This window comes from Myotis yumanensis, unplaced genomic scaffold (assembly GCF_028538775.1).
Source record: "Myotis yumanensis isolate MYYU_CA2020_CCGP unplaced genomic scaffold, mMyoYum1.0.hap1 SCAF_2, whole genome shotgun sequence".
In the NCBI taxonomy this organism is placed as follows: Eukaryota; Metazoa; Chordata; class Mammalia; order Chiroptera; family Vespertilionidae; genus Myotis; species Myotis yumanensis.
Window position 1 is genome coordinate 111823506 of NW_027223753.1, and position 12745 is coordinate 111836250.

At 39.1% G+C, this 12745-nt stretch overlaps 1 protein-coding gene across 5 annotated transcripts in view; it reads right to left on the bottom strand.

The window, feature by feature from the left end:
* The window catches only part of HLTF (helicase like transcription factor), a 179543-nt gene that overhangs the window by 17862 nt on the left and 148936 nt on the right, over positions 1-12745 (bottom strand). For 3 of the 5 annotated variants that reach the window (XM_070405941.1, XM_070405938.1, XM_070405937.1), the window contains 4 exons: positions 12372-12562; positions 10928-11053; positions 10497-10609; positions 9971-10151 (listed from right to left, as the gene is read on the bottom strand). In XM_070405941.1, coding sequence (XP_070262042.1) covers positions 9971-10151; positions 10497-10609; positions 10928-11053; positions 12372-12562 — 611 coding nt within the window. The remainder of the gene's footprint in view (positions 1-9970; positions 10152-10496; positions 10610-10927; positions 11054-12371; positions 12563-12745) is intronic. The other 2 variants (XM_070405940.1, XM_070405939.1) reach the window with 1 other exon arrangement.

A 12745-nucleotide genomic window follows, 5' to 3' on the forward strand; every position in this document is an offset into this window, starting at 1 on the left:
TGAAATAAAGAATATTACACCCAATAGCAGACCAGAGGAGCGCAAGAATCAAGCCAAAGATTTGAAATGCGAAGAAGCAAAAAACACCCAACCGGAAAAGCAAAATGAAAAAAGAATCCGAAAATATGAAGACAGTGTAAGGAGCCTCTGGGACAACTTCAAGCGTACCAACATCAGAATAATAGGGGTGCCAGAAGATGAGAGAGAGCAAGATATTGAAAACCTATTTGAAGAAATAATGACAGAAAACTTCCCCCACCTGGTGAAAGAAATGGACTTACAGGTCCAAGAAGCGCAGAGAACCCCAAACAAAAGGAATCCAAAGAGGACCACACCAAGACACATCATGATTAAAATGCCAAGAGCAAAAGACAAAGAGAAAATCTTAAAAGCAGCAAGAGAAAGAGACTCAATTACCTACAAGGGAATACCCATACGACTGTCAGCTGATTTCTCAACAGAAACTTTGTAGGCCAGAAGGGAATGGCAAGAAATATTCAAAGTGCTGAATACCAAGAATCTACAACCAAGATTACTTTATCCAGCAAAGCTATCATTCAGAATTGAAGGTCAGATAAAGAGCTTCACAGATAAGGAAAAGCTAAAGGAGTTCATCACCACTAAACCAGTATTATACGAAATGCTGAAAGGTATCCTTTAAGAAGAGGAAGAAGAAAAAGGTAAAGATACAAATTGTGAACAACAAATATTCATCTATCAACATCTGAATCTAAGAATCAAGTGAATAAATAATCTGATGTACAGAATGAACTGGTGATTATAATGAATCAGGGACATAGAAAGGGAATGGACTGACTATTCTTGGGGGGGAAAGGGGAATGGGAGATGCGGGAAGAGACTGGACAAAAATTGTGCACCTATGGATGAGGACAGTGGGTGGGGAGTGAGGGCGGAGGGTGGAGCGGGAACTGGGAGGAGAGGAGTTATGGGTGGGGGGGAAGAGGAACAAATGTAATCTGAACAATAAAGATTAAAAAAAAAAGGGGGGGGAAATGAAGAATGACACAGGCAAAATAAAAAACACAATGGATAGTTTCAACAGTACACTAGAAGCTGCTGAGGACCGCATCAGTGAGTTACAAGACAAGGTAGAAAAACCACCCAGCCCCTAGCTGGTTTGGGTCAGTGGACAGAGCATTGGCTTGTGCATTGAGAGGTCCCAGGTTCGATCCCAGTCAAGGAGACATGCCTAGGTTGCAGGCTTGATCCCCAGTGTGGGGTGTGCAGGAGGCAGCCAATCAACGATTCTCTCTCAGCATTGATGTTTCTATCTCTTTCCTTCTCCCTTTCTCTCTAAAATCAATAAAAAAAAATATTTTTAAAAAACCACCCAAGCATAGTAGCAACTGAAGAGAAAACTTAAAAAGCAGGAGGAGAGCCTAAGGGAGCTTGGGGATAATATGAAATGAAACAAAATCCACATAATAGGGGAGCCAGAAGGAGAAGAAGTGGAGCAAGGAATAGAAAATCTGTTTGAAGAAATAATGACAGAAAACTTCACTGATGTTGGGAAGAATAAAACCACACAAGTCCAAGAAGCACATAGAGTCCCAAACTAGATGAACCAAAAAAGACTGATACCAAGACACATCATAATTAATTGGCAAATATCAACGACAAAGTAAGAATCTTCAAGGCTGCCAGAGAGAGACAGAAAATTACCTACCCGGGATTTCCCAATAGAATATCAACTGATTTCTCAACAGAAACACATCAGGCCAGAAAGAAATGGAATGAAATATACAAAGTCATGCAAAGCAAGGGACTGAATCCAAGAATACTCTACCCAGCAAGGCTATCATTCAAAATTGAAGGTGAAATCAGGAGCTTTGCAGACAAAAAAGGGCTAGGGAAGTTTATTACCACCAAGCCAGCAAAGCAAGAAATGCTAAAGGGACTGCTGTAAAAATTAGAAATAGAAAGGGAAGAAGGAATAAAAATGGCGACAAACAAGTACCTATCAATATTAACATTAAACATAAATGGATTAAATGCTCTAATCAAAAGATATAGGGTTGCTGAACGGATAAGAAAATATGACCCATACAAATGCTGTCTACAAGAAACCCACCTCAGAACAAAGGACTCATGCAGACTGATAGTGAAGGAATAGAAAAAAAACTTTCAGGCAAATGGAAATGAGAAAAAAGCTGGGCTAGCAATACTTATATCTGAAAAATAGACCTCAAAGTGAAGGCCATCACAAGAGATAAGGAGGGCCTCTTCATAATACTAAAGGGAACAATTCAACAAGAGGATATAACTCTGGTAAACATATATGCACCCAATACAGGGGCACTCAAATACATAAAAAAAAACTCTGGAAGAGATCAAGGGAGTGATTGACAGCAATACAATCATAGTAGGGGACTTTAATACCCCATTGACACCACTGGGTAAATCCTCTAAACAAAAAATCAGCAAAGAAACAGCAATCCTAAATGACTCACTAGATTAGATGGAATTAACTGACATCTTCAGAGCTTTTCACCCCAAAGGAACATTCTTCTCAAGTGCACATGGGACATTTTAAAAAAAATGACATATTAGGACACAGGCAAAGTCTCTTCAAATTCAAGAAGATAGAAATCATATCAAGCATCTCTCAGATCTCAATGGCATAAAATTAGAAACCAACTACAATAAAAACCAGGGAAAAATATCAAACACTTGAGGCTAAACAGCATGGTATTAAATAATGATTGGGTTACCGAAGAGATCAAAGAAGAAATAAAAAGCATCCTGGAAATAAATGAAAATGAAAACACATTAATCCAAAATCTATGGGACATAGTGAAAACAGTCCTGAGAAGGAAGTTGATAGCTCTACAGGCCTACCTCAAAAAACAAGAAAAAAATGGTAATAAATTTTTTAATCCCACAACATAAAGACTAGAAAGAAGGCAACAAGAAAAGCCCAGAGTAAGCAGAAGGAAGAAAATAATAAAGATCAGAGCGGAAATTAACAACATAGAAACCAAAAAACCCCCCACAAAAATCAGTTAAAACCAAGAGCTGGTTCTTTGAAAGGATAAACAAGATTGATGAACCTCTAGCCAGGCTCACCAAGAAGCAAAGAGAGAGGACTCAAAAAAAAAAAATCAGAAATAAAGAGGTGAAGTAACAACCAACCTGACAGACATACAAAGGATTGTAAAAAAATACTACAAACAACTCTCCTTCAACAAACTGGACAAGCTTGATGAAATAGACATATTCCTAGAAAAATACTACCTTCTTAACTCAATCAGGAAGAATCAAAAAACCTCAATAGGCTGGTAACTACTGATGAAACTGAAACAGTAATAAAAAAACTTCCAGCAAACAAAAGCCTTGGACTGGATGGCTTCACATGGGAGTTTTACCAAACATTCAAAGAAGAACTAAAACCTATCCTTCTCAGACTATTCAAAAAAATTCAAGAGGAAGGCACACTTCCAAGCTCTTTCTATGAAGCCAGCATTACTGTAGTCCCAAAGCCAGATAATTACACTATAAAGAAAGAATTACAGGCCAATATTCCTGATGAACATCTACACTAATAAAAGAGAAAAATGGTAATTGGCATACGACCGCTACCCTTCCCATTGGCTAATCAGCATATCCTTATGCAAATTAACTGTCAGCCAAGATGGCGGCCGGCAGCCAGGGAGCTGGAAGCGAACATGAGGCTTGCTTGCTGCAGTGACTGCAGACTCCAACGTTCCCCACCTGACTTGCTGGCCTCTGAGCTGGCAGTTTGAAACATTCTAACAAATATAGGCCGGGATCTCAGAGCTGAAGTTATACATTGTTTCGATTATAGAACCGAAACAAACCAGATACCTGCTCTCAGAGCTAGAGCCAGAGCTAAAGCTGGCCCAGAATAAAATAAAAGAAAGGAGCCGTTGGGAGCTTCAATCAACAACTGCCAGCCTGAAAGCAGCCCTCAGCCCCTCACCCAGACTGGCCAGGCACCCCAGTGGGGACCCCCACCCTGAAGGGTGTGTGACCAGCTGCAAACAGCCATCATCCCCTCATCCAGGCTGGCCAGGCACCCCAGTGGGGACCCCCACCCTGATCCAGGACACCCTTCAGGGCAAACCAGCCGGCCTCCAGGCCTCTATCCTATATAGTAAAAGGTAATATGCCTCCCAGCACCGGGATCAGCGGAGCCGCGAGGCCTCCTGGCACCAGATCAGCGTGACAGGGGGCAGCGCCCAAACCCCCTGATCGGCCCTGCTCTGTGTGTGACAGGTGCGGCTCCCAACCGCCCCTCCCCCCACCACAGGCCCTGCTGTGTGTGTGACAGGGTAGAGCCATAACCTCCCCATCGGCCCTGCCCTGAGTGTGACAGTGGCTGCACCCCAACCCCCTGATCGGCCCTGCTCTGTGTGTGACAGGGTGCGGCGCCCCAACTCCCACCCCCCCACGGGCCCTGCTCCGTGTGTGACAGGGTGAGGCGCCCCAACTCCCCCACCCCCCCTCCCGGCTCCACGGGCCCTGCTGTGTGTGTGACAGGGTAGAACCATAACCTCCCCATCGGCCCTGCCCTGAGTGTGACACTGGCGGCGCCCCAACCCCCTGATCCGCCCTGCTCTGTGTGTGACAGGGGCGGTGCCCCAACTCCCCTATCGGCCCTACTCTGTGAGTGACAGAGGGGAGCTCCTCAACCCCCTGATGGTCCCTGCTCTGTGCGTGACAGGGGGGAGCTCCCCAACCCCCTGATGGGCCCTGCTCTGTGGGTGATAGGGTACGGAGCCCCAACCTCCCTGATGGGCCCTGCTCTGTGCATGACAGGGGGCAGCGCCCCAACCCTCTGATCCGCCCTGCTCTGTGTGTGACAGGTGGCGGTGCCCCAACTCCCCTATTGGCCCTACTCTGTGAGTGAGAGGGGGGAGCTCCTGAACCCCCTGTTGGGCCCTGCTCTGTGTGTGACAGGGTATGGAGCCCCAACCCCCCTGATGGGCCCTGCTCTGTGCATGTCAGGGGGCGGCGCCCCAACTCCCCAATCGGCCCTGCTCTGAGCCCGACCAGGGGCTGCATCTATCCTCTGCCACCCGGGAGCAGGCCTAAGCCAGCAGGTCATTATCTCCCGAGGGGTCCCAGACTGGGAGAAGGCACAGGATGGGCTGAGGAACCCCCTTTCCCCCCGAGTGCACAAATTTTTGTGCACCAGGCCTCTAGTAGATGATAAAGTCCTCAACAAAATTCTAGCAAATCAGATCCAGCATTACATTACAAAGATCATACATCATGACCAAGTGGGATTTATTCCAGGAATGCAAAGCTGGTACAATATCTGCAAATCAATAAACATGAAACAGCCCTGACTGGTTTGGCTTGGTGGATAGAGCGTCGGCCTGCGGACTGGAGGGTCCCGGGTTCAATTCCGGTCGGGAGCATGTGCCTTGGTTGCGGGTACATCCCCAGTGGGGGATGTGCAGGAGGCAGCTGATCGATGTTTCTCTCTCATAGATGTTTCTGACTCTCTATCCTTCTCCCTTCCTCTCTGTAGAAAGTCAATAAAATATATTTTAAAATAAATAAATAAATAAATAAATAAATAAACGTGATACATCACATAAACAAATTGAGAGGCAAAAATCACATAATCATATCAATGGATGCAGAAAAGGCATTTGACAAAGTCCAACATCCTTTTCTGATAAAAATGCTCAGCAAAGTGGGAATAGAGGGATCATACCTCAGCATAATAAAAGTCTTATATGACAAACCTACAGCCAACATCATACTCAATGGGCAGAAACTAAAACCATTTCCCTTAAGAACAGGAACAAGACAGGGATGCCTACTTTCACCACTAATGTTCAACATAGTACTAGAAGTGCTAGCCATAGTGATCAGACAAGAAGAAGAAATAAAAGGAATCCAGATTGAAAAAGAAGTAAAATTATCATTATTCATAGATGATATGCTATTGTACATAGAAAACCCTAAAGACTCCATCAAAAAACTACTAGACATAATCAAGGAATTCGGCAATGTAGCAGGATACAAACTTAACACCCAAAAATTTATGGCTTTTTTATACACCAATATGGCTTTTTTGTATGGCTATTTTTACACAAAAAGAGAAACTAAAAAAACAATCCCACTTACTAATACAACAACAAAATTAAGATACCTAGGAATAAACTTAACCAAAGAGGTAAAGGACCTGTACTCAGAAAATTACAGGACGCTAAAAAAAGAGATAGAGGAAGATATAAACAAATGGAAGAATATACTGTGTTCATGGATTGGTAGAATCAACATCATTAAAATGTCCATACTACCCAAAGCAATCCAGAGATTCAATGCAATCCCCATTAAAATACCAATGGCATATTTCAAAGACCTAGAACAAACTCTCCAAAAACTTACCTGGAATAAAAAAAAAGACCCTGAATAGCTGCAACAATCTTGAGAAAGAATAACAAAGTTGGAGGGATAACAATATCAGCTATCAAGCTATATTACAAAGCCATTGTTCTCAAAACTGCCTGGTACTGGCACAAGAAGAGAAATATTAGACCAATGGAACAGAACAGAGAACCCAGAAATTGACCCAAGCCATTATGCTCAATTAATATTTGACAAAGAAGGCAAGAGCATGCAATGCAGTCAAGACAGTCTCTTCAATAAATGGTGTTGGGAAAATTGGACAGATACATACAAAAAAATGAAACTAGACCACCAATTACACCATACACAAAAATAAACTCAAAATGGATAAGGGACTTACGTAAGACTGGAAACCATAAAAATCTTAGAAGAATCCATACGCAGAAAAATACCAGACATATGTCATAGCTATATGTTTACTGATACAGCTCCTAGGAGAATGGAAGCTAAGGAGAAAATATAACAAATGGGACTACATCAAAATAAAAAGCTTCTGTACAGCAAAAGAAACCATCAACAAAACAAGAAAGCCTACTGCATGGGAGAACATATTTGCCAATATTATCTCATATAAGCGTTTAATCTCCAAAATTTATAGGGAACTCATGCAACTTAACAAAAGGAAGATAAACAATCCAATAAAAAAATAAGCAAAGACCTAAATAGATATTTTCAAAAGAGAACATACAGAAGGCCTAGAGACATATAAAAAATGCTCAAAGTCATTAATTATCCGAAAGATCCAAATCGAAACAACAATGAGGTACCACCTCACACCTGTCAGAATGGCTATCATCAACAAATCAAGAAGTAACAAGTGCTGGTGAGGATGTGGAGAAAAAGGAACCCTCATGCACTGCTGGTGGGAATGCAGACTGGTGCAGCCACTGTGGAAAACAGTATGGAGTTTCCTCAAAAAATTAAAAATGGAACTTCCATTTGACCTAGTAATCCCCCTTGTAGGAATATATCCCAAGAAATCAGAAACACCAGTCGGAAAGGATATATGCACCCCCATGTTCATAGCAGCACAATTTACAGTAGCTAAGATTTGAAAACAGCCTAAGTGCCCATCAGCAGATGAGTGGATTAGAAAACTGTGGTACATCTATACAATGGAATACTACACTGCTGTAAAAAAGAAGGAATTCTTTCCATTTGCAACAGCATGGATGGAACTGGAAAGCATTATGCTAAGCAAAATAAGCCAGTCAGAGAAAGATAAATAACACATGATCTCACTTGTTTGTGGAATATAATGAACAACATAAACTGATGAACAAAAATAGAACCAGAGACATAGAAGCATGCAACAGACTGTCCAACCTATGAGGGAAGGCGGGGTATGAGGAGGTAAATATCAACCAAAGGACTTATATGCATCCATGTGAGCATAACCAATGGACACAGACAGTAAGGGGTGAGGGCATGTGCTGGGGGGTGGGAGCGGCTAGGGGGAGTTCAATGGGGAAAAAAGGAGACTCATGTAATACTTTAAACAATAAAGAATTCAAATTAAAAAAAAAATAAAAGAACACAATGGCAGGTTTCAACAGTAGACTAGAAAGATAAGAAACAAGTGGTTTTTAAACAATAGCATGAATTGTCAGGGTAGGGATCATTAAATTTTAAATTTAAACTATAGACAGCATGGAGGGAACTGGAGAGTATTATGCTAAGCAAAATAAGCCAGTTAAGAAATTAACCAAAGAATTTATAAGCATACTAGAGGCCTGGTCCACGAAATTCATGCACGGGGGCGGGGGGGTCCCTCAGCTCGGCCTGCACCCTTCCAATCCGGGATCCCTTGAGGGATGTCCGACTTGCAATCTGGGACCACTGGCTCCTAACCACTTGCCTGCCTATAGGCTCGTTCGCTGCTGAACCGCTCCCCTGACAGCCTGATGGCCCCCAACTGCCCTCCACTGCCGGCCTCAAGGCCCTCAACTGTCCTCCCCTGCTGGCTAATCGCCCCTAACCGCCTCTGCCTCAGCTCACACCACCGTGGCTTTGTCCAGAAGGAAGTTGAACGGTAGGAAGACGTCCGGTCTCCCGGTCTAATTAGCATATTACCCTTTTATTAGTATAGATATGCATAACCCATGGACACAGACAATAGTGTTGTGAAGACCTGGGGTGGGAGGGCAGAGGCAGGCTAGAAGGGGTCAATGGGGGGAAAAGATCCATCTGTATTAGTTTCAACAATAAAGATAAATTTAAAAAATTAAAAATTTAAACTATGGGATGATTCTTGAAACTGAAAACAGAATGTTTTGGGGAAAAGGAACACTTATACAGCATGATTTTTACTTTTATGGCTTTATCTTCTTCTTTTTCAAGTTCCCTTGAGATCAAGGAAAAAGATTTTACTATTAACTTGTTGAAATTTGAGTTTTGGGTGTTTTGGTATAAAAGTTAGATTTGAGGATATACTCAGTTTATGATTTTCTAAAACTGAAATCAAATTTTGTGAATTTTTTCTATTTCACAATTGGACACATTTTGAAACCATTATGCCAAGAGCCCAGGTAAAATGTTACTTTCCATTGCCTGTATTTGTCTAGAAACTTTATGGTGAGCTCGCAATAATATATCTAGTATGACAACCAGGAATCAAATTTATCTCATGAAAGTATAAAACTGATAGCTCCCATTCTCACGAGTGATGAAGCAATTAACTTTATCCAAAGCTCATAACTACACATCAAAAGAAACTTTAACTCTCCTACAACAAGGTAAAAGATTTTCATGAACAATTTTTTCTGATTGAATCTTATTTTTGGGGACCTGGCTTTTGTTTTAAAGTTAGAAACAACATTTGAAAGCTTGAAATTCTCAAACAATCAACTTATTATAAAACTGTTAAGCCCTGGTTGGTGTGGCTCAGTTGGTTGGAGTGTTGTCCCACACACTGAAAGGTGGCAGGTTTGATTCCGGGTCAGGGATGAGTATAGAAGGCAACAAGTCTCTCTCTCTCTCTCTCTCTCTCTCTCTCTCTTTCTCTCTAGTCAACAAATCCAAAAATAAAAACATATCCTTGGGTGAGGAGTACAAAAACTGCTAAAACATCCAGTAAGTATTACTATAACTGCTAAAGGGTCTAGTCTCTGATAAACTTTATAATACTAATTAAATTACTCTATTTGATATTAATAGCTTCTTTCTTATCAAGTACTAAGATCATAACCAAAAAATAAAATAATTTTGGAATTTGTTCTAAAATCAGTCTCTATAATTTTCATTGGGTTAATATATAACAATCTGTAGATACAATGACTATCTATATAACCATAAAGTAATAAAATTATAACAGATTTAAAACTTCATTCACAAAACTAAGGCAAGAAAATACAACAGACCACTGCCATCCATGACATTAATGTGAAACCCTTGCATGCCTAAATATGGCTCTGGTTGTAATCTAACTTGGAAAGTAATTATCTATTTCTAAAGTTTGCCTAAGGAATTTTTACAATTATTACTACATAGGTATTTACCAAATAGTTTTTGTTCTTTTTTTAATAGAAGTAATAACATAGCAAAAGTCTACAAAATTACTTACTGGGTCCATTAAAAACACTCGAGAAGCTGCAGAAAGATTCAAACCAACTCCACCTGCTTTTAAGGATAGAAGCATTATAGTTGGAGATCCTGCCTCAGTGTTTTGAAAACACTGAATTGATTCAACTCTTTTCTTTTGGGCCATTGAACCATCCAAACGAGTAAACACAAATCCAGAGGCTCTAAAGGAGGGGACAAAAAGAGATAAATAATACTTCCTTTACTAAAAAAACATGTTAAATAATTACAATGTATTTATTCAACTAATTCTCTCACTCTATTTATTTTGACAAATATTTACTAACCATCTACTACAATGTAAGGCTCTGCAGTCAATTTTTTTTCAATAAATTCAGACTTAATCTTTAAAATCCCATGCACTCAGGAAATATTCTTTATTGTGATGCTGAAATTTATTTTAGATAGATGAATGAATAAAACTGATAAAACGTAAGTATTTTTTGTTATCCAAATCAAAACATATATAAAAATCTTTTACTAAAAGTGAGGAACACTGTTAAACTTACCTGAGTGGTGTTTCTATTAAAGACAGAAATGTTGTAAACTGAGAAACAACTAAACTCTTTATGTTGGGGTTCTTCTTTCTTAAGTCAATCAATGCGTGCATTAGGGCATTGATCTGAAAAAAATTTGGACACCCATTAGGTTCCATTTTGAATTGGCAAAATGCATCCAAAATTTTTTATTATGAAGAGAAAAGTGCTATGTTATTTCCCTAAAATGCAAAAGTAGAAGACCACCAATTTTAAAAATTAAGACTGAAAGAATACTTCATAACCTGAAACCTCCTTTTTCCTCTGAAAATCACCACTAGAAATAAAAAAGCCAATAGTCACTGAAAAGTATAATATTCAAATGACAGAATTTAAAGGATAATTATTAGTTTTATACATGGTATTTCTTTACATTGACATAAACAAATAACCAAATATTTTACCTTCGAGCTAGATGTCCATTCCATGTTAGACTTTTTCTCAGTATCACATGTCAGTTCTTCTGGAGGACACTCTAATAAATTGTCTCCATGTATATCATTTCTGCATAAAGGGCATTTAGCATGTGGCTACATAAGAAAGAACAAAATATGAGTGACACTTATCAGAGGAGCAGAAATACAAATTTAGCTAGAATTTTTTAAAAGCTTTATCAATTCTATGTCTCTAAAAGCTAGCATTTTATTAAACCTTTTGTCAGATTCACCCATGACACAAATCCATATGTGCTGAACTCCAGGCCGATATAATATTCTAATGTGGTCAGTGATATGGGAAAAAAAGAGAATAAAATATGTGATCTCGACTAACATTAAGAACTTGAAACAATAAATGATATACTATCTGCAGACAAGTAAAATAAAAAACATAAGTAACAGTTTCCTCAACCTAACTACAATATAGAATACCAGTTCAAACTATTTAGAAGGGAAAAAACTTTCCTCCTTAATGGCTTGGAGAGCCAGTCTAGATCTGTTAAATCCTATTGGTTCATTCAAAGTAGTATCTGTTGTGTCTATTTGTACCAAGACATGATAATAAAATAAGATTATCTCTTAAATAACTACATACCAAATATCATTATAATAAAAAAGACTCTGAAACTAAAACAACGTGAGAAGTCAGTATAGTGGGGTTATCTTTAAGGAGGAGGGAGAGGGTAAATGATTGGGAGGAGCCCAAGGAGACCTAGGTAGTATTTACTTGGACGTGTTCACTCATAATTTACTGAGCTGTACAATCATGACTTGTACATTTTTTTCTATATGTATGTTACACAGCAAAGTTGTTTTTCAAAATTCTATCTCAGTGGAAGGACTGCTTAAAGGATTTTTTTACTTCAAAAAATTCTACCATACATAAGAATCTAGATGTACCTTAATCAATACCATAGGCAACAGCCACATGTAACAACTTAGCCCTTGAAATGTGACAAAGTCAAATTTAGATGTGCTTTACGTGTACACAATACCATTGGAATTTGAACTTAAATCGTATTAATAAAGTTTTAAGTTAAAAATATATAAAGTATCTCAATAATTTTTATATTTTAGATATACTAAATAAATAAAAATATACTCTAAGAGGTAACTTCCTCTGTTTCTACTAAAAAATGAAAATTACCTTTGCGTCTCACATTATATATTTATTGGATAGCAATGATGTAAACAATTATGTCACCAAACACATAATGTCTTTTTAGGTTGAAAGCTTTCAATTTTAAGAAATATATCACCTATTAAAACAATGATATAACTAATCATGAAAAGTACATTAGTAAATCCAAGTGCAAAACTCTTATAGTCTATTGGACTTGAGTTTCCATTACATTCAAAACTAATGCATCACTCCATCAAACACTGACTCTGTATGAAGCATAAAACAAACCTGCTCATTCTGGATGACTTGGCAAATACAGGGTTTACAGAAGACGTGTGCACAGTGTGTTATGACAGGAACTGTTAATGAATCCAAGCAAATTGCACATTCTTCATCGGAACCTGAGCTCAGAATTAACTTCATCTTTCTTATTAACTTTTTTTGTAGTTCTTCAGGTGTATCATTTCCTAGAGAAAAGGCTGAAAAATTAATTTCAGAGCAAATCTGTAATATGACTAGACAAGTTAATCTTCCTTATACAGGAGAAAGTTTTGCTTTGGTAGTTTTAGTCTTTTTCTATTAAAGGCAAAAAGCATGGTTTAAATTTGAAATTTTAAGAAAAATCCAGAAGCTAACATAGTAGCCAACTCACATAATACAAC